Raw genomic sequence first — 22667 nt, forward strand, 5'->3', positions numbered from 1 at the left:
ATCATCATGAAGGACACGCCACACTGTCGACTGTGATACTCCCACTGCACGTGCAATGCTACGGGTGCTAGTGGACGGTGTGTCGTCCACGCGAGCAAGTACGTCCTCCTCGAACGCCGCAGTGCGTACATGTCTTGGGTGACCGACATGATGGCCTGCACGTAACACACACGATTCACCAAGTGTACGGTGGACGTTCGACAACAACCTGCTGTCGGAGTGTCGCCTGTCCGGATACCATTCGCGATACAGGCGTGCAGATGCTCGACTATTGCCATCTGCAAGGCCGTAGACAAAATGCATGTCCCTCAGTTCTACAAATGTGTAGCGTTCCATGGTACGGTGAGGACAGTACCAATTATGGGATACTGTACTCCAGTGCACAGGTGGCACACACACACACACACTGGTCACAACGGCTTCGAAACAACGTACTCAACTGTCGTACGTCAAGCACACCACCACCGCACCGGCTCTTTCACTGACACGCTCCCTGACGCTGCACTTCCAATCAGCCCACACGTCCGCACGGCGCTGTGGTACAATCAGCTGACGTTCCTGAGCCACCCGTGCCTGTGCTCTTCACTACCTGACCACTGTCGTCAGGTGGGGCCATGTACTCTGGGGCCTTGTCATCGTGGAACACATGTAGCGTCCTTCATTCTTGCCCCATTCACCCACAACACGTACTTCGTCCTTCTTGCTCGAGCCGACGGGGAGCACTACGTACGATCGTGTGGTGTTTGTGTACACCAATGTGGGGTGACTCAGCAGTTGAACAGACGTGCATAACCCCACGTAGCTTCATTCCACGGCTGTCCCACGTAGTGTGTCTGTCCAGTCTCGCTCGGCCCGGTCTCACACCCACGCGGCAGAGTGCGGCTGCGGTGGTGAGAGGCCACGGTTGGTTTTGGAGCGGAAGGCTGCGGCCGAGGAGGGACTCGAGTTGTTCGGCTGGGGTTGGGCTCAGAAGCAAGAAGCTGCGTCAGGTCTGGAGACGGTGGACCTGGTTTTCGGGCTGGACACTTTCCGACCTCGTCCATTGGTGTCGTCCACCGTACGGAGTGGTGGGGTCCGTACGACACTCCAGCAGCCTTTCGCCCCCTCCCACCCAGCCATGTGCCTCCGGCTTCATTTCTAAGAGGCTGATTGGGCCCCATCACGACGTTTGTAACAACGTCAGTACGGGGTACGTGGTCCTATCTGTACGTACACCTTTCATTGGCAATAACCACCTGTGCCCGTAGTTGCTGTGTTTGTCCTGCTGGCGTACGACCTCTGTGTGACATCCCCTCGGTGCTGCTACGGGGAATCCCTCGTCCCGCATTAGTTGTCTCCTTGGCAGGTACCATTCCCCGTCCGGTCCTCTTTCTCTTTTGTTGCACCGTGCTTTGTTCTTGCTCAGGTGTCTCCGTACTGTGTTTGGGGAGTACCCATGCGCTGCACCGCCAGCGCCGCCATTTCTGCCCCGAACCATGTACGCGTCTGTTGCCTGTCGAGTGTCACGGACCACTTTGCTTGCATTCTCGGTGTGTTTCTTCGTCCTACGTCGTCTTCCCGTGGTTCTGCAACCCAGCACTACTATTCTCGACTGCACTGCTTCAGTCATGGCGTTTGTTTCTCGCTATGCAATGTTACTTCATGCTTCATTGCTTCTTTTGTCCCTACCGTTGTCGATCGCTACCCTTTATCTTCACTTGTCTTGCGAGACACTCCTATTTCCTTTGTGGAACCCCATGCGCATGCGTTGCGCAGCTGCCGCCTGGTGATTTTCGGGTGGGCGACTTTGGTGTTTCTTTTGACTTATTTTGTTCCGCCTTTCTATCTTCACTGGTACTGGCTGTACAGCAGTGTAAAGTTCATTTTCACACGTTTTCGGCGTTGTCTAGATCCTCACGGAGGCATCTCTCGGCAAAGTGGAAGGGGCACTTTCGTCTCTATTTCATGGGAGCTATCTGTGGTTTTCGTTTGTACATACCTTTAGAATCACCCTGTATGCACACTATATTGCCAATAATTACCGGACATTCCATAAAATGTAAGGAGGATCGCCCGTACATCACCAATACACGTCATGAGTTAGTAGATGACTCGTGAAGGACAGTGAGTGAGCGTTAGACGTGTATGCCGTTGCCAGCATTCGAAATAAGTGGAAGACTTAGCTGAGTGAGGCTGAACGGGGTCAGCGTTTAATGATTCGGGCATTAATCCGTACGATTTCGGACAGATCCAGAGATACCACGCGCAACAGTCAGTGCCTTAGTGTTCAGGGGGGGGGGGGATCTTGAGCAACTAATTCGGATATTGACTTGGGAAAATTTCACCATAGAGAAAATCTGTTTAATTGATTGATTCATTATTTGGTCACTCTATGTACAATAAGGCTAATCGGGACTGGACCTACAGTTTAAAGTGGGATCGGAACCACCATATGCCTTGATCGGGTATCGAACCCGGACCCCTTGATTACAAGACGACGACACTAACACTGCGCCATAAGGGAGCGCCCCCCCAAAAATGTTTAATGTAGAACAACCACCAGTCACACAAAGGCACTAATTACGAAAGCACTTTTTGCGAAACTTGGTTCGTACTTCTTTACAGGTGTCAGCAGTGGCGGCGATTAGGGGCGGGGCCAAGAGGGGGTTGTTGCCCCTACATTTCGCCACTTTTGCACACGCTAACCTTACGTACCAAAGGAAATTATACTGTCCTTGTCCCCCCCCCCCCAACTCTTGAACCTTGGCCCCCAACTTTTGGAACCCAATCGCGGTGACTGGGTGTGAGTGATACAAATGTTTTCTACCAAGGAAAAAAATGTCTGCAATTTCAAAGTGAACATTTTAAGTGCTCCTTGACCAGTTTAGAATCTAAAAGTTGGCCACGGTGACTGCCTGACTCACGTATCTGGAGACTGTGCAAAACCGGAATGAGCGTTCGCTGAAGATAAACGAGCATCCACTTGCAAGACCTTCCAGGTACCCGTGGGCTTTCGATGCTTGACGGGTCAAAACTCAGGTCTACAGTTTTACTCGCCCGCTCGCCAGCCAGGCGGGCCTAGTAAGCGAATTTCCCGATCTGCAGCTCTCTGCTTGTATTCAAGGGGTCACGGGTTCGATACCCGGTGGAGGCACATAGTGGTTCGGATCCCACTTTAAACTGTAATTCCAGTCTCCATTAGCCTTACTGTGCATAAAGTGGACTCAAAACACCAACCCAATCAAGAACTCTAACCACCACCAAGATCTTCACCATTTTGCAGGAGGAATAGGAGCGACATTTGCCGCAACCTGGTGGAAAGTCTTCCTCGAAGGGTACAGGCTGTGATAGCGCCGAATGGCGGACCCAACTACGTACCGACTCCATATCAGGTCCAGGTAAGCACATTACTTCGGGCGTCCGGTATTGACTGACGATGTAGTGTGTATATATAGGGTTAGTCAGTAATGTGTTCCAGGTTCGAATCTCAGCCTGGGTATCGGTTTTATTTGTCTTTGTCCCTTCATCAATTTCATATCATTACTTATCCTCATGGTCAAAAGTGGTAGAAATAACAAAGATTAAAAACCAAAATTAAATCACTAATGGGCTATGCCTTACTGACACTCATTCAAATCCATTACAATAACATTGCACGATCAGAACATATCTCAGCGTTATTCATTATCAAATGACATGTATATAGCCATAAAAAAATACTAACTTATGCAACGCATGCAAGTACTTACATTTTACATAAACATTTAATTTATATCACAATTTAATTTTTATTAACATAACAGTGTAAGGTTAATTCATTTCCCAAAAAGCCATAAGTACGACTAAAACTATCAAAATAATTAATCGTATGACCCACACCTCTTTAATTAATATTTGAATTGCGGTACCCTCTTCATTAAATTCATATTGAGCGACATATTCTCAATCAACAATGTAATAATTTCGATTAGAAACGCCACTCATATTAAGAAAAAAAATACGATTTCCCTTAACAACTGAAGCGTTGAAAGAATTTCTTGCCTTACATCAATTCCCTTTAGGAAAGGAAAAAGTTCTTCCTACAGGCAGTGGAAGGTGTCATGACAAAATTCTTATAAAACGTAATACAATAACTTGAATTATACTGCATATTTTATGATGAGGTAAGTGTCACAAATTCCCTAAAGATGGCAAGGACAGAAATGCAATCTTGAAACTGTTTTTCTTTGGGGTGGGGTGAGCTTTAAATGAAAAAAGAATGGAGTTATTTCAAGTTCCATGCATTTTTAACGGCTTACCAACTTAAGTTTGACTCATTCTGTTCGTCATTGAGTACTAACGATACAAATATGTGAGCATTTTTGACTAAAAAATCAATCAGTTCTACAACTCATATGTCAATGTAACCTTCGGTCAAGAAATCATACATTTCTTTTCTTGTGATGGACAGTGGTGTAAATTATTCAAGTACTGTAGAGTGCAGTAAAGCTAAAACTTCTTAAGAAATTCTCACAACTGTCAATTTTATATTTCCATTTCGATTCACGACCAGAGCGCTGGAAAAGTTTCCTTTCACCTTGTATCAACTCGGTGAACAAGGAAGATAAATGGTTTGTTGCTACAGTACATGACAGTTATCATAAGCATTAAAAAATCAATAATAATATTCTCTGAACATTCTCATCGAGACTACTTCTATCTGTTTACACTACTTTTGGTAAATGAAATGTTGTGTAGAATATGTAATATTATACATAATTGTGCTTATTTACGTGTCCTAACTATGTAGTGTACTATTCGAGGAAGTTCATGTTTGTGGATAAACGTATCCATTTTCACTACATTCTTGTCGTGAACGATTTTTTTCAGAATTATATCAGTTTCAAGTTTTTTTTCTGAATTCCGACGTTTACTATGTATCTTGAGATTTTTCCATTTTGTAATTAATTGTTATGTTTAAGTTCTACAAAGTAGTCAAGTCAATCAATATCTTGTTCCGTGTGTCCAAATACTAATTAACATTTAATAACCCAAATATTTATTTCCCATTAATTATTGACAATTTTTATGTAATTAGTTTCGTATGAATCTCAAAAATGTTTATACAAAATTAGCAAAAAACACAATTTGTGAAAAATAGAGTATGAATGTTGTACTGGAATTTATGAGAGCAAAACGATTGATTGATTTGGTGTTTTAAGTACACTTAATGCACAGTAAGGCTAATCAGGACTGGACCTACAATTTAAAGTGGGATCCGAACCACCATGTGCCTCCACCGGGTATCGAACCTGAGACCCCTTGAGAGCAAAATGAGTACGAGTAGTTTATTTCTTAACGTCGCAGTAAAAGCATTTAAATTTAATTCGCAATAATTTGAATACCAAAGTGAATATTTATTTTAATTGAAATAAATTTCCATGTCCGTTTTTAGTTCAGAATCTCTTTACCATATTCATTTCACTCAATGCCATTCAATTATTCATATACAATACTACTTTGTTTCACATTGCAATCAGCTAACCATTCATTGCCCCCTCCCAGAAACCATTAATAACATGCTATTGGAATATTATAATTACTATTAACATAACTTTTATAAGTCTAATGCCTTAAATTTCCATGTATTATTTTATATAAATTGATATTTGATCCTTTATCTTATTATTCTGTATCCTCAAAACAACTTTCATTTCATTACTTTTCCTTTCCTATATCAATCATGATGTAAATAGGTATGTATACATGAATGAATTATACAATATATGAATTGAGTGATACCAATAGCCAATTGCAATATTGCAAACAACTGCATGTAGTGACTCTTGAACACATACTAGGCACAGTAACAAATTTTTATTTCTCAGATTTAGTAAGTTATTTATTTTTATGTTTCACAATAAAATTTTCAGAATAAATCATGCAAACGTCACAATACAAAAATTAAATTTTACAACTTCATTGATATTAACACAGTTAAGACTTTCTTCCATGTTAATAAAACATTAAAATACTGACAAAGGCAGAATTTATTGTATAAAAAATATATAGAATCTAGTGTGAATATTAGTTTGAAGAAGACCCTGTTAGAGGTTGGAAACGTTACCTTTTAGTGTATATACTTTTTATACAGTAAATTCTGCCTTGGTCAGTATTTTAATGTTTTATTCATTGAATAAATCAACATTTCAGACGTTTTCGCGATATGCTCCGTGAATCACTGATCAGCGACCAAAAGCAGGGTAAATCAACATATGAATAATAAAAAATACTGTAAGTTGCCAGAATTTTTTTTCTTACTATTCACCTTTCTGGACTTCAATTACTTTATTATGTAATTCACTGCTAATATTGTTCCATTGTACGCGTATATGATTTTATTCCTATTGTATTTTATTGTACCTTCTTGCTTAATTTCTTTGTAATCTTGAATTTTATTTTAATTTTTATTTGAATCTGTTCTATTGTATGGTATTTTATTCAATTTGTATTATATTGTACTTTCTTGATTAATTTCTTTGTAACCTTAAATTTTATTTTAATTTTTATTTTAATATGTTTTATTGTATGGGATTTTATTCCATTTGTATTTTATTGTACTTTCTTGTTCAATTTCTTTGTAATCTTGAATTTTATTTAATTTTTATTTTAATCTGTACTTTTTGGGTTAGGTTGTAGACCAGCAACAGCTGAATTTTGCCCAGCAATAAAGTCAATTCAATTCAATTCAATATTGAACGTCACTAAAAGAGAGAAAGACATGTTTTTGTTGGATGAAGTGAGCCTGGTTAAAAATTAAATTCACCAACTATCTCGAGTTTTAGTTCCATTGAAAGTGTGTATGCAATGCAAATTCTTGCCCCCCTCCCTCCCCAACAATATTCCAAGCTCTTCTATAGGAGATACATTACATTGTCTAGCTGTTGTGATTGCTGAAGTCGTATCGGCGGATATATCAAATACTGAAGAACCAAAAGTCTCATATAATCATTCTCAATTTATCTTTCAACATATCTAGTGGCAATGAATGGGTGCAATATTTATGTATCTATAAATAAAACATATCTAAGATTTTAAATTGATTATATAGTGTAAAGTATTTATTATAATAACTTCAGTGTTAGTAAAAAATGATAAACCCTTTCCTCCACAAAACAGAAGGTAATACAAAATATATTAAGATGAATTTAATGCTATCAAGTTTTAATAACATTGTATGCATATATACAAATTAAAACACTGACAAGAAATTACAAACTTTATTTCATTTTCTTTTCAGATTCGTCAAAGGACAATAGCTCTATTATCTATGTCACAGTACTAGCTCACAACTTCTATTATGAAGATCACTACTGCACTGGAAATCTTCATGGTTTATTGTGTGGGTGCACGTAGCAGCCTAATAAATCTCAACTCCTATAAGTCCAACCAGGAAGACGTTTTTCACCATTTATCAAGATCTGCTTCCTTCTTGGTTGGCAATTATTTTCAAGATAGTAACCTTGCCACAATTTTCTTTGAAAAGAACAATGAGTATCATGAAGTATTTCTTGTAGAATTTCTCAAACTTAGCAAACTGTCTGCTATGGTAATAACACATGAGACTCTCCATAAACCTTATATTATGGAAGAGAAGCAGGTTAATGCACACACACAGAGGCATATGGTTATTATACTGGCCTCTGATAGCGTTGCCTTACACAACCTTTTGTGCAATGAGAGAGATCCCGTTTATTGGAACAAGAAATCCGAGTTCTTTGCTATAATGGAAACCTCACATGATAGTACTGAATATAGGCATTTCTTGAAGAAGCTTTGGCATCAGAATATTCTCAAGGTTGCATTAGTTATGGTAAATCTTGAGTTGCCGTCGTCCAAAAGTACTGAATATGATGACATGATTCTTGCAATTTCATTCAATCCATTTTTGAGCGAGACATACAGTGAATACCTACCAGCACGTAATCTTCACGAGGCCAATTCTGTCTTCTCTGAAGCCTTCTCACCTTTGAAGACAGCAAATCTTCACGGATATACATTGAAAGCAACTAGTGAAGAGTTTCACTTCTTACCAATGATTTCCGTTTGGGAAGAACACGGATTAATCAAATCGGATGGTTACTACATGAAGATTTTCGACACTTTGATGAAATCGATGAACTCTACTTTTGACATCGTGGCAATACATGAAGAACCACCCAAGTACGGATACAAGCTTCCAAACAGGACATGGGCCTACATGTTGGGCGATCTTGCAAGGAAAAAGGCGGATATGGCAGTCGCCTGTTTGGGATTCCTGCAGGAGCGGTTAGAGGTGTTAGAGTATGCCGAGTACTTCTTGGCAAGCAGTGCATCCATTTTGGTACCAAGCGGAAAGAAAGTACCAGTCTGGCTATCTCTCCTGTCATTTTATCGACCAGAAGTGTGGATTGCAATTCTAGCTATGTTCTTTGTAGTGGCATTTATGTTGAAATTTATGCAATATTTGTTGTCCTTTTTTGAAGACCACAAGGAACGGAATGTGTCACCTTGGGAATTGTTTAGTGTGTTTCTTCAGTTATCAGTGGTTCTTCCTAGGAACACATCACTGAGAATTCTAATACTGTTCTGGGCTTTTTACAGTCTCGTCATTCCTAGTCTATACAAGGGAGCAATAGTGAGTGTCCTTACTGCTCCGAGAAATTTTCCAGATGTAGATGACTTAGAAGAATTAGCTCATTCGCAAATCCCTCTGAAAGGTACCACATTCTACAAAGCGTTACTGGACGTCAAAACAGATCCAGTGGTGAATGATCTACATGCAAGATTCGAGGTGAGTCGACATTATGAAGAAATGATTGCTAACCTTCCAAATCGTGAGGGCTACGGAGTGGTATCCATAAGAATTAACCTTGAGTATGAAACCAACAGAGTGTTTACCTGTCTTCGTTGTCCATCTCCGTTCCACATCATGGAGGAAAACATTGGCTTCCAAATGAGTGGTTTTGCAGTTCCAAAGGGATCTCACTATGTTGAGCGATTCAACATTCTGATTAGGAGACTACGCGAGGGTGGCATTATAGAAAAGTGGTCCTTAGATACTATCAAAGAATCCAGGCGGAGTAACATGTGCGAACGTCCATGCGGTGTCAAAATAGTGCTATCGATTTGGCACATGATACCAAGTTTTTATATTTTGTGGCTTGGTTATCTTGTCGGTTTAGTTTTGGTTTCTGTGGAAATTCTTGTAGCTAGGTATTTTGAAACTCAGCCAATATAAAGGTCACAAGAATTATATAGATTAAATAGTATTTATGTTTACTATAATATGTACAATGATGAAATAAAAGCACCTGTACTGTGCACTCTGTACCGTGTACCCTGTAGTGTGGGTTTTTACTTGTGCTCTAATGAAGAGCCTTATACGCAAAGGAAAGTAAGGAAATTGATGCAAATAACCAAATTTGATGTTCAACGTAAATGGATGACAAATTCCAATGTTTTACTGTTTTTTTGTTGTTTTTTTGTTGTTTTTTTGTTGTTTTTTTTACACTTTTTAATCAGAAGAAAATGCTTCCTCTCAAGATTTTCTGTAGTTTCTTAGAATAGACTTCTGCTTCCAGCATTTGAAATCACCAAATATATTTTGAAAGCTTAATAAGTCAAATCAATAGTAACTAACCCGATCACCCCATTTAACCTGGCTGTCAGAGATATCTCTCAAACTAACAAATGTGGTGTTGTAAAAATTTCTACCAATGAAGTCCTAGTAAAAGGTTTAAGAAGACACAAATAACTTTGATTATGCCATGCGTCTGTCTGTGAAGGTTCAACAATTGTAAACCAACAATCGCTACATGTTTGACACTGTAATTTTTAATTATATATTTAATGCGATATTAGCCTTATCGCTCGATAGTCAATTTATCTTTTCCAGTAATTAATTCAAAAGCAAATCGATACATATCGATTTCTCAAAGAAAATCGAAACGTAACATGTAGTAGGAAATGTATTGGAAAATTACTGCATCCTCAGGACAACCTTTCAATAAAATTTATAAGAATGGACGCCATTATGAATTCTAAAGGCAATCACATATGCTTTGTATGAGTGTGGCATGTACTTCTTTGTGAAAAACGACATGATTCTGCTCACAAATGCAATATTTACACCACTATCGTCACGTGATATACTCTGTCCCAGAAGTATATGGAGGAAGCGAACGGAAACAAGTCCTCTGCGCAAGTGGTGACTCGAGAGGGCTCAGCGAATGAGCGCGTGATAATGGAAGTGAGTGCATGGAGAGTAAATGCAGCTGCAGCTACCAGCCGTTTGCAAATGCGCACTGCTTTGATCCGCCCATTATCTTTCTCCCCTTCTCTGCCGGTATGCGCGACGTTACTTCACAGTATGAAGAACCTACGTAGATTGCTCGGAAACTGTGATATATATACAAAGTTAAAATTCTGTGAACCGAAAGAAATTTTAGGTGCTCCCTCTGTCTGTCAATAGAAGCGAAGTGACAGCAATTGACATTATAGCTATTTTCTAGGCAAAGTTACGATGAGATAATATTTTTAATAAAACAAGTTCCCTTCATTTGGATATTTACGAAACTACAAATACAATAAAGATAATATCTTTATATACTGAAATCGGATTCAAATATTAATTGCCGGCCCCCGTGGAGAAGTGGTAAACACATCGCGCTACGACGCCAAGGGTCCCGGGTTCGAATCCTGGCCTGGGTATGGATGTTTGTGAGTGCCCATTCATCAATTTCATCATATCATCACTCATCCCCATCTTCGGAAATTAGCCAAAAGTGGTACAAAAAGCGAAGTAAAATAAAGAAAATCAATCAATCAATCAAATACAAATTAATTTTGATATAAAATTATCCTTATTATAAAATCTATGACCAAAGGACCGGGAAATATACCAATGTACTGATAGAAACTAGTTTGTTTCGATAGTAAATGCTGTCCCGGCTTGGTTTTGTCTGCAATAACACAACTACACATTCAGACGTATAACACTTCCTCCTACTGAAGTCCCTAACACACGGCAGGGTAACTCGCTTGCACTTGTGAAGGTCAGGTAGTGCTCAGTACGATACGAGCTTATCGAGAGCACACTGCACCTCAAGACCCTTCATAAACTTCTGTACGAAGAATATTCATCTCTATTACACATTTGCGTTCTAGGTGAGACGTGATACACAACAAAATATTTCGTAATTACTATTATTAACTTTCGTATTAAAAATTATGTAAATACCAAAATTGGTAATCTGAAATTATTCTAACAACATTTTGCATTCGCCACTTCGGTTTTTCCCTGAAGCTAGCTCCCATTAAAAATGTTGATTTGCTCAACATTCATGGAGTGCGTGTAGCCCCATCAGCTCCCCTCCGCGTATGGCAGTGCAGAGCCCTGATTAACTGAAGTAAATTAATAAATTTAATTTTTAAAAAATGTGTAAAATTGAGAATCCTTGAAACATTGGTAAATATATTTTGAATAAATAAATAGAATGTAATTTAAAATTTTAAAAAAGGAAACACTTTATGCACATGCGCATAATTATATGACAATAGAAAAATAAAATATTTGCTGTCAAAGAAATGCAACAGCTTCCTGCCACTTTTGAAGCTTTCACCTTACGCCCAGTGGCTGCGATTGGATTCCAAAACTGCGGGAAGGGGGAGGGAGTGGCAAGCTGCTAAAATCGGAGGGCAAGGACGTTTTACTTCCCCTTGGTAGATAATTTAGCATAGTGCAAAGGTAAAAGTGGCAAAGAGTAGGGGGCCCTCACGTCTCCTAATCGCCGCCACTACCTACGCCCTTCAGAAACTTCTGTACGAAGAATATCCATCTCTAAAGGTAAAGGTAAAGTGCTCCCCTGTGCTTAGCACCACGCCATGAAGGCGTATAGGGGGTGTGGGGGTAACGCCTCACACTTTCTTGATCCGGTCGTGAGTGGGGGTGATGTGATCAGCATCACGCCCCTGACCGCCTTTACCCCCCAGGCTTTAAATATAACTGGGGAACGGATTTTTAGGTAAAAACATATATTTTATCTTACTTCAGAAGTCGGCCACACTAGTTAGGAGTGAGAATTACGTATATGCAGGGTTATTAAAGGTCCAAGAAGCCATAAATTCTAATGGGACCGGAACCATTTTTCTCGCAGAATTTAAATTCGGTCCAAGTTGCGTATTGTTACATTGGAAAAAGGTTCCAGTACCGTATTTTAATTGTTCCTGAAAAAAAGGTTCCTGGACCTAATTTAAATGCTTTAGATATGAAAAGGTTATACACTGTCTAGAACTCATTTACGTTTGCTGATTTTCTCTCCCAGTCCGGAATTGAAATTATTCACAATTCCTGGGCTAGGGTGGACCGATTAAAAGTTGCCCTCTAAAAATGCCCGCAAGTACGTTTTACATTTGAATGTCAAGCTGCTGTTGTAGAAAGCGTAGCACAGGGAATAAATAAAAACGCTGTTGTTCTCAGTAGATTTGGAACGAGATGAAAGCAATAAATCATCATTTTAATTGACATTAATGGCTTTTTTATTCATTTTCGAGGGGTGACGCTATTGTTATTTAATCTAGCGCCACGTGGCGACACGTGTCGGGGGAGGAGGAGGAGATGAGTCATCGATGACTCATGCACACGTGTGAGTTTGAAATTAATGGTTTTCCATTAGTGCACAAAAGACACTATTATGTATTCCGTTTTTGACCTAAGCTAACACTATTGTATTTTATTAATGCGTTTCTGCCGGATATGAGTCACAGATGATTTATACTGACGTTGGAGTTTGGAATTAATGGTTTTTCCATTAAGGTACAAAAGACACTATTGTGGAGTTCGTTTTCGGACTATTCTAACACTTTTGTTGTGTATTATATATGCGTTTCTGCCGGATATGAGTCAGGGGTGCTTTATGCACACGTGGGAACTTGGAATTAATGGTTTTTCCATTAAGGTACAAAAGACATTTTCGGGCTATTGTAAGACGTCACGTCCGGCCATTTTGGCGTCGGTGGTGAGTTATATTTGGTATAATTAAGGATCCGGATTTACCCGAATTCAACCGGTGTCGATGCGTTCGATCGGAGGTAGAAGATATTATAACACATGTTCGCTTTAAAGGCGAAGAAATTGAACGATGTATTCTATATGAAAACGAAGTATGCGAGCGGAATCCATGTTATTAATATTAACCTGTTATGGAAGAACCTGTTATGTGCTTGCATTCTCGGCACCCTCAAACCGCGCGCGTTCATGGATACGCGTGGCAGGAAGAAAGGGTCGCCATTGTTACGGCCCCCTTCGCTTGGTCTTCTTCCGAAGTTGAATGGAAGTCAAGTGTCGCCAAATTTTTACACACGAGTATTGATTTTCTTTGAGGTTCCAATTTTATTTGGTGGAAGTAATCTACGCGGTATTTCTGCCGCCTTTCGTAACATTGCAAAGACTATTTGACCAAAACCGTAAGGAATTTGGCTGAACTAAGAACATTCAGTTCCAGTATCTACAAGTTAAAGTGGATGGCATCCACTATTTGCCCTTATTTCGGGGTTGCGAACCACGGACCATTTGATTATTGCCTTATATACATCAGGATTCACGTAAAATTGACCAGATGTTTTTACTGTTAGGGACAATATTTCGCATTTTTTGTGTATTTTTACTCAGAAAACGCTATTTGAACGATTCAAGCAAGAGTTCGCATGGCAATTTAGACACACAAACTGTGTTTCTTCAACTTTAGCTGAAATTTAGGTTTATTTTTTACTCTAATATCACAATTTCTTCTATTCAGACAACATTTTTTATTAAATTTTGGACTCACAAAGACATTTTTCAACTTTTAACTTGTTATTTTAAAAGTTTATTTCCATTTTTTACTCTAATATCACAATTTCTTCTATTCAGGCAACATTTTTTATTAAATTTTGGACTCACAAAGACATTTTTCAACTTTTAACTTGCTATTTTAAAAGTTTATTTCCATTTTTACTCTAATATCACAATTTCATCTATTCTGGCAGGAGTGTTTATTCCAGTTTAGACTTGCAAAGATAATTTTTTCAACTTCTTTTATTAATTTTTCTATTTATTGCCTTTTGTATCTTATATTTATTAATTCTTAACTTTGAGTTTTGTTTTTTATTTAAAGAATTTCTCTAATCACTAAGGAAGAAGTACTTTTAAGTAAAACTGTACCCACAAACTTTATTATTACTATTATTATTATTATTATTATTATTATTATTGTTGTTGTTTTTTGTTTTGATGTAGTTGTTGAATCTTGTTGTTGTTGTTAGGGTTTATTGACTTCCACTACGGTATTTTTGGTTTGCTTCGTAGGAAAGTTTGTTTATTTTAGAGTTTCCTCGGTATTTTCTTACTGTTAGGGTAGGTAAAGTTTCCTAAATATATGAGTAGGGTTCCATATATTCTTGTTCTTGCATGTTTTTCATATGATGTGATCACCACAACTCTCCAAGTGCTTTTACTGCATGTTTCCATTTTTTATTGAGGCTTAGTGATTCCTAGAGCCACTTTATGCATGAGAGAAAGCTTGAAAATTTTGATCTCAGATAGCCGTCAACCTTATGTCAGAGTATTTTCGAGTATATTTTAGTCTTATTATGGTCCACTAGAATATCACGGCTTGCTTATTTTTTAAGTATGTTGCGCAGTTATTGTATTTTTGCTTTTGCTTTCTAGATAAACTGTATGAAATGTTTAATATTTGTACTTTTTGCACTTATAAGAGGCCAAACTTTTACTGTAACTAAAATTATTATGTCTCTAGGCACTGAAACCCCTTTACCAAGAGTACTATAACTGCATGTTTATTAATATTGTTTCTTTCATCCCTCAAATATAACAATTTAACAATATAATGACTAATCACAGGACAAGTCGATGTTAGCAGATGACTACGTGGCTCTTAAGTCCATCTGCCAAACTTTTCTTACCCTGCTATTTACTCTTATAGTTTTTTATTCGGGGTACATTTCAAGTACTACTTGACTTTTTGAGTGTTTGATTAACACCAGGGGTTATTTGTATCTGTTATGCTGTATTATTTGAGGCTTCTAATTTTTATTCTACAATCACTATATGTCCATGAGAACTAAATTCCACTGACTGGAGCTTAAAGCTTAGGCTCTACAGCATGTTGAATGGTTAAGCACTGGGCAATATGAATTTTACAGAGGCTAGTAGGAGGCATAGGAACACACGCCAGAGCATTATTAGCGTGCAAGAAGCACTTTCAGGGAGTACTACGAGGAAACGAAGTTGATTTTTTTGAGGGCTTTACCAGTTACACAGCCAATATTTGCTATTTCAAGTAACTACATGTACCAGAACATTTTACAGCCCAACACTAACTAGACTTCAATTTGTACTATATTAGGGGCTAAATGTAGCAAGAACACTGATTGTACATACTTTTGAGAATCCAACTATATCAGGATTTTTTCTATGTAAGTATATTTTTATTGATTACTAACTTTAACAGACCAATCAGGAAGACAACAAAATTCACTAAACTTAGTACTATAGTGTAGGTGATTGCATGAAAAGTAGAAATTATAACATCCACAAGATTTCGCTTTTTTTTGCTTTTGTGACTAATCGTGACGCTGAGGATGAATGGATGGCCAAAAATCTTAAGGACTGGATGTATTTTACCACTACAGACGCCTATGTAGAAACACTAGAGTACTGTTAGCTTTCAAAATTGAGGATATACTGTACTGTTTCTTAAATATTTTGTACTTGGCACGTTACAGTTATATCCATTTCAGGACAAATATTGCTAAAACTCTCAAATTTACTGGTACAAGTTGATATTTCTGCTATCAGAGGAATTAACAACCCTATTTTACAAACAAATGGTATTGTTTACACTTTATTTACTTCAATCTGAGACTAATATTTTACAGTAATTGAATCATTCAGCCCTAGTCAATACTTTACTGCATCAGAAAGTTTGTTATTAATCTAATAAGTATGCTATTTTGTGACATTCTAATGCAAACGTTGTTTAATTCACTGGTTATAATGCAAACTTTTGCACAAATTCGATATATTCACTACCTTCAAACCAAACAATTGTACTTATTTAGCGCATTTCATTTATATTTCTTGTAATTAACTTATGTTTCTTATAATTAACAAACTAAACTAATTACTTTGGCATGTTAAAAACCTTATTTTTTACTATTTCCTATTCTATCAGGTTCTATATTGCTGTTTTTATCAATTATGTAAGACCACACTCTGGTAAATGCACATAGAGTATTAGTAATCCCAAAGTGGTGTTTTTGATGCCCAAGTTCAGATGAGAGTCTGCTATGTGCCTTTTGCAGGGGATTGCATGTGAAGAGTATGCATATTGAGCATTATTGAGTGTGTAGGCTTCCAAGTTTTGCTGTTATTTTCCTATAATTCTGCGAGACTGTAGAGAGTTCTCCCTTTTCAACCAGTTTTCTTTCATTGATTGGATACTTTTTGGGAACTTAGCAGTTTTTTATGTTATGAAGCAGATTGTTGTAGAATATTTTGCATGGTCTTTTGTGATATTGTGTGCCTGCTGTAACGGAAGTAACTATCTTTCCTTCTTGTGTTGATGTTCTCGTGTAGGTTTCCTATTTTCGGTCAAGTTGCAGTAGGGAACTTAGCAGTTTTTTTATGTTATGAAGCAGATTGTTGTAGAATATTTTGCATGGTCTTTTGTGATATTGAGTGGGTGCTGTAATGGAAGTAAGTATCTTTCCTTTTTGTGTTGATGTTCTTGTGTAGGTTTCCTATTTTCTGTCAAGTTGCAGTACTTAGAATAATCGCTATTGTCTTATTGATCTACGAAGCTCCTTTGAATAATCATTTGCATGTGACCCTATACTCCACGCTGTACTTTGTTCTGGGAGCTATCTTTTGAAGCCTTGGCATTCTGCTGGTACAGTATTATTATCGTAGAGGTAAATTAGTTCGTGAAAATATGTATTTTTCTGATTAACTATAGTCGCTTAGTTGTTCTAGCAGGTATAAGTAGTTACTGCTGATGTTGTTAATTTTCTATTCGCAGGGGCTATGTATGATGTAGCGTATTTGTGTTGGCTGTCCCTTTTATTCCTATGTTGTTGAGTTTCTCCATAAGCATGTCCTGTTTTACTCTATTCTATGCCTTGTTGCTGCTAGATATCTGAGGTATGTTGCTGGTTCATATCTGAGGTAGCTTGTTTGACTATCTATTATTTTTGCTATGGCTGTGGCTATTGATGTCCCTTTCTGAATTCCATGTTGGTTTCTGTTTATCCTTGTTGCTGCTTGTTATCTGAGTTAGGTTGTTTGACTTCAGGACTATCCTTTTTTAACTTTATTGTTGATTGCTGTTTTGTTTATTTCCTTATTTGTTTTTATTTGTTTACTGAATCTATTTGTTTTGTGTCTTGTAATATTATTTACTATAGTAACAAAATTATTTTCCTTCCATCCCACATTTATTATTCTGAGCAACAGAACTTCTCCTTCTTTCCCATATATTTGATTATTTCTTGTTCAGTATTTGTCAAAGTTTAATTTATTTTGTCCGCTATCTTTAGCAAGTAACACTATTTTGAAATTTAATATATAAATTCATGAAAATTTACTGTAATTTTATATCAACTAACATATTTATTTTAACAACAATAACAAAATTGTACAAAAGTTCAAATAGCAGAATAATTGTACTCTTAAATTATTAACTTTGAAAGAATAGTATTTTTAAAACATTAACTTTGTAAAAATTGTACTTTTAAAACATTCACTTTGAAAAAATTGTACACTTAAAACATTAACTTTGAAAGAATTGTACTTTTTAAACATTAACTTTGAAAAATTGCACTCTTAAATTATTGACTTTGTAAAAATTGTACTTTTTAAACATTAACTTTGAAAAATTGCACTCTTAAATTATTGACTTTGTAAAAATTGTACTCTTAAATTATTAACTTTGAAAGAATAGTATTTTTAAAACATTAACTTTGTAAAAATTGTACTTTTAAAACATTCACTTTGAAAAAATTGTACACTTAAAACATTAACTTTGAAAGAATTGTACTTTTTAAACATTAACTTTGAAAAATTGCACTCTTAAATTATTGACTTTGTAAAAATTGTACTTTTTAAACATTAACTTTGAAAAATTGCACTCTTAAATTATTGACTTTGTAAAAATTGTACTTTTAAAACATTCACTTTGAAAAATTGTACTTTTACACCAGAAATAATCAAATATATGGGAAAGAAGGAGAAGTTCTGTTGCTCAGAATAATAAATGTGGGATGGAAGGAAAATAATTTTGTTACTATAGTAAATAATATTACAAGACACAAAACAAATAGATTCAGTAAACAAATAAAAACAAATAAGGAAATAAACAAAACAGCAATCAACAATAAAGTTAAAAAAGGATAGTCCTGAAGTCAAACAACCTAACTCAGATAACAAGCAGCAACAAGGATAAACAGAAACCAACATGGAATTCAGAAAGGGACATCAATAGCCACAGCCATAGCAAAAATAATAGATAGTCAAACAAGCTACCTCAGATATGAACCAGCAACATACCTCAGATATCTAGCAGCAACAAGGCATAGAATAGAGTAAAACAGGACATGCTTATGGAGAAACTCAACAACATAGGAATAAAAGGGACAGCCAACACAAATACGCTACATCATACATAGCCCCTGCGAATAGAAAATTAACAACATCAGCAGTAACTACTTATACCTGCTAGAACAACTAAGCGACTATAGTTAATCAGAAAAATACATATTTTCACGAACTAATTTACCTCTACGATAATAATACTGTACCAGCAGAATGCCAAGGCTTCAAAAGATAGCTCCCAGAACAAAGTACAGCGTGGAGTATAGGGTCACATGCAAATGATTATTCAAAGGAGCTTCGTAGATCAATAAGACAATAGCGATTATTCTAAGTACTGCAACTTGACAGAAAATAGGAAACCTACACAAGAACATCAACACAAAAAGGAAAGATACTTACTTCCATTACAGCACCCACTCAATATCACAAAAGACCAAGCAAAATATTCTACAACAATCTGCTTCATAACATAAAAAAACTGCTAAGTTCCCTACTGCAACTTGACCGAAAATAGGAAACCTACACGAGAACATCAACACAAGAAGGAAAGATAGTTACTTCCGTTACAGCAGGCACACAATATCACAAAAGACCATGCAAAATATTCTACAACAATCTGCTTCATAACATAAAAAACTGCTAAGTTCCCAAAAAGTATCCAATCAATGAAAGAAAACTGGTTGAAAAGGGAGAACTCTCTACAGTCTCGCAGAATTATAGGAAAATAACAGCAAAACTTGGAAGCCTACACACTCAATAATGCTCAATATGCATACTCTTCACATGCAATCCCCTGCAAAAGGCACATAGCAGACTCTCATCTGAACTTGGGCATCAAAAACACCACTTTGGGATTACTAATACTCTATGTGCATTTACCAGAGTGTGGTCTTACATAATTGATAAAAACAGCAATATAGAACCTGATAGAATAGGAAATAGTAAAAAATAAGGTTTTTAACATGCCAAAGTAATTAGTTTAGTTTGTTAATTATAAGAAACATAAGTTAATTACAAGAAATATAAATGAAATGCGCTAAATAAGTACAATTGTTTGGTTTGAAGGTAGTGAATATATCGAATTTGTGCAAAAGTTTGCATTATAACCAGTGAATTAAACAACGTTTGCATTAGAATGTCACAAAATAGCATACTTATTAGATTAATAACAAACTTTCTGATGCAGTAAAGTATTGACTAGGGCTGAATGATTCAATTACTGTAAAATATTAGTCTCAGATTGAAGTAAATAAAGTGTAAACAATACCATTTGTTTGTAAAATAGGGTTGTTAATTCCTCTGATAGCAGAAATATCAACTTGTACCAGTAAATTTGAGAGTTTTAGCAATATTTGTCCTGAAATGGATATAACTGTAACGTGCCAAGTACAAAATATTTAAGAAACAGTACAGTATATCCTCAATTTTGAAAGCTAACAGTACTCTAGTGTTTCTACATAGGCGTCTGTAGTGGTAAAATACATCCAGTCCTTAAGATTTTTGGCCATCCATTCATCCTCAGCGTCACGATTAGTCACAAAAGCAAAAAAAAGCGAAATCTTGTGGATGTTATAATTTCTACTTTTCATGCAATCACCTACACTATAGTACTAAGTTTAGTGAATTTTGTTGTCTTCCTGATTGGTCTGTTAAAGTTAGTAATCAATAAAAATATACTTACATAGAAAAAATCCTGATATAGTTGGATTCTCAAAAGTATGTACAATCAGTGTTCTTGCTACATTTAGCCCCTAATATAGTACAAATTGAAGTCTAGTTAGTGTTGGGCTGTAAAATGTTCTGGTACATGTAGTTACTTGAAATAGCAAATATTGGCTGTGTAACTGGTAAAGCCCTCAAAAAAATCAACTTCGTTTCCTCGTAGTACTCCCTGAAAGTGCTTCTTGCACGCTAATAATGCTCTGGCGTGTGTTCCTATGCCTCCTACTAGCCTCTGTAAAATTCATATTGCCCAGTGCTTAACCATTCAACATGCTGTAGAGCCTAAGCTTTAAGCTCCAGTCAGTGGAATTTAGTTCTCATGGACATATAGTGATTGTAGAATAAAAATTAGAAGCCTCAAATAATACAGCATAACAGATACAAATAACCCCTGGTGTTAATCAAACACTCAAAAAGTCAAGTAGTACTTGAAATGTACCCCGAATAAAAAACTATAAGAGTAAATAGCAGGGTAAGAAAAGTTTGGCAGATGGACTTAAGAGCCACGTAGTCATCTGCTAACATCGACTTGTCCTGTGATTAGTCATTATATTGTTAAATTGTTATATTTGAGGGATGAAAGAAACAATATTAATAAACATGCAGTTATAGTACTCTTGGTAAAGGGGTTTCAGTGCCTAGAGACATAATAATTTTAGTTACAGTAAAAGTTTGGCCTCTTATAAGTGCAAAAAGTACAAATATTAAACATTTCATACAGTTTATCTAGAAAGCAAAAGCAAAAATACAATAACTGCGCAACATACTTAAAAAATAAGCAAGCCGTGATATTCTAGTGGACCATAATAAGACTAAAATATACTCGAAAATACTCTGACATAAGGTTGACGGCTATCTGAGATCAAAATTTTCAAGCTTTCTCTCATGCATAAAGTGGCTCTAGGAATCACTAAGCCTCAATAAAAAATGGAAACATGCAGTAAAAGCACTTGGAGAGTTGTGGTGATCACATCATATGAAAAACATGCAAGAACAAGAATATATGGAACCCTACTCATATATTTAGGAAACTTTACCTACCCTAACAGTAAGAAAATACCGAGGAAACTCTAAAATAAACAAACTTTCCTACGAAGCAAACCAAAAATACCGTAGTGGAAGTCAATAAACCCTAACAACAACAACAAGATTCAACAACTACATCAAAACAAAAAACAACAACAATAATAATAATAATAATAATAATAATAATAGTAATAATAAAGTTTGTGGGTACAGTTTTACTTAAAAGTACTTCTTCCTTAGTGATTAGAGAAATTCTTTAAATAAAAAACAAAACTCAAAGTTAAGAATTAATAAATATAAGATACAAAAGGCAATAAATAGAAAAATTAATAAAAGAAGTTGAAAAAATTATCTTTGCAAGTCTAAACTGGAATAAACACTCCTGCCAGAATAGATGAAATTGTGATATTAGAGTAAAAATGGAAATAAACTTTTAAAATAGCAAGTTAAAAGTTGAAAAATGTCTTTGTGAGTCCAAAATTTAATAAAAAATGTTGCCTGAATAGAAGAAATTGTGATATTAGAGTAAAAAATGGAAATAAACTTTTAAAATAACAAGTTAAAAGTTGAAAAATGTCTTTGTGAGTCCAAAATTTAATAAAAAATGTTGTCTGAATAGAAGAAATTGTGATATTAGAGTAAAAAATAAACCTAAATTTCAGCTAAAGTTGAAGAAACACAGTTTGTGTGTCTAAATTGCCATGCGAACTCTTGCTTGAATCGTTCAAATAGCGTTTTCTGAGTAAAAATACACAAAAAATGCGAAATATTGTCCCTAACAGTAAAAACATCTGGTCAATTTTACGTGAATCCTGATGTATATAAGGCAATAATCAAATGGTCCGTGGTTCGCAACCCCGAAATAAGGGCAAATAGTGGATGCCATCCACTTTAACTTGTAGATACTGGAACTGAATGTTCTTAGTTCAGCCAAATTCCTTACGGTTTTGGTCAAATAGTCTTTGCAATGTTACGAAAGGCGGCAGAAATACCGCGTAGATTACTTCCACCAAATAAAATTGGAACCTCAAAGAAAATCAATACTCGTGTGTAAAAATTTGGCGACACTTGACTTCCATTCAACTTCGGAAGAAGACCAAGCGAAGGGGGCCGTAACAATGGCGACCCTTTCTTCCTGCCACGCGTATCCATGAACGCGCGCGGTTTGAGGGTGCCGAGAATGCAAGCACATAACAGGTTCTTCCATAACAGGTTAATATTAATAACATGGATTCCGCTCGCATACTTCGTTTTCATATAGAATACATCG

General features: G+C 36.5%; 1 protein-coding gene across 1 annotated transcript; it reads left to right on the forward strand.

Annotated features, from left to right (window-relative positions):
- The first annotated feature begins 7744 nt into the window (after positions 1-7744).
- LOC145987957 (glutamate receptor-like) lies at positions 7745-9238 on the forward strand. The gene has a single exon (XM_083122798.1). The coding sequence runs from the start codon at positions 7745-7747 to the stop codon at positions 9236-9238; it is 1494 nt and encodes a 497-aa protein (XP_082978924.1).
- The last annotated feature ends 13429 nt before the right edge of the window (positions 9239-22667 follow it).

This window comes from Lepisma saccharinum, chromosome 5, assembly GCF_977018435.1.
Source record: "Lepisma saccharinum chromosome 5, izLepSacc3.1, whole genome shotgun sequence".
Classification (NCBI taxonomy): Eukaryota; Metazoa; Arthropoda; class Insecta; order Zygentoma; family Lepismatidae; genus Lepisma; species Lepisma saccharinum.

Excerpts from the sequence above, each read along its gene's own strand:
- LOC145987957 (XM_083122798.1), top strand. The coding sequence starts at position 7,745 with ATGGAAACCTCACATGATAGTACTGAATATAGGCATTTCTTGAAGAAG.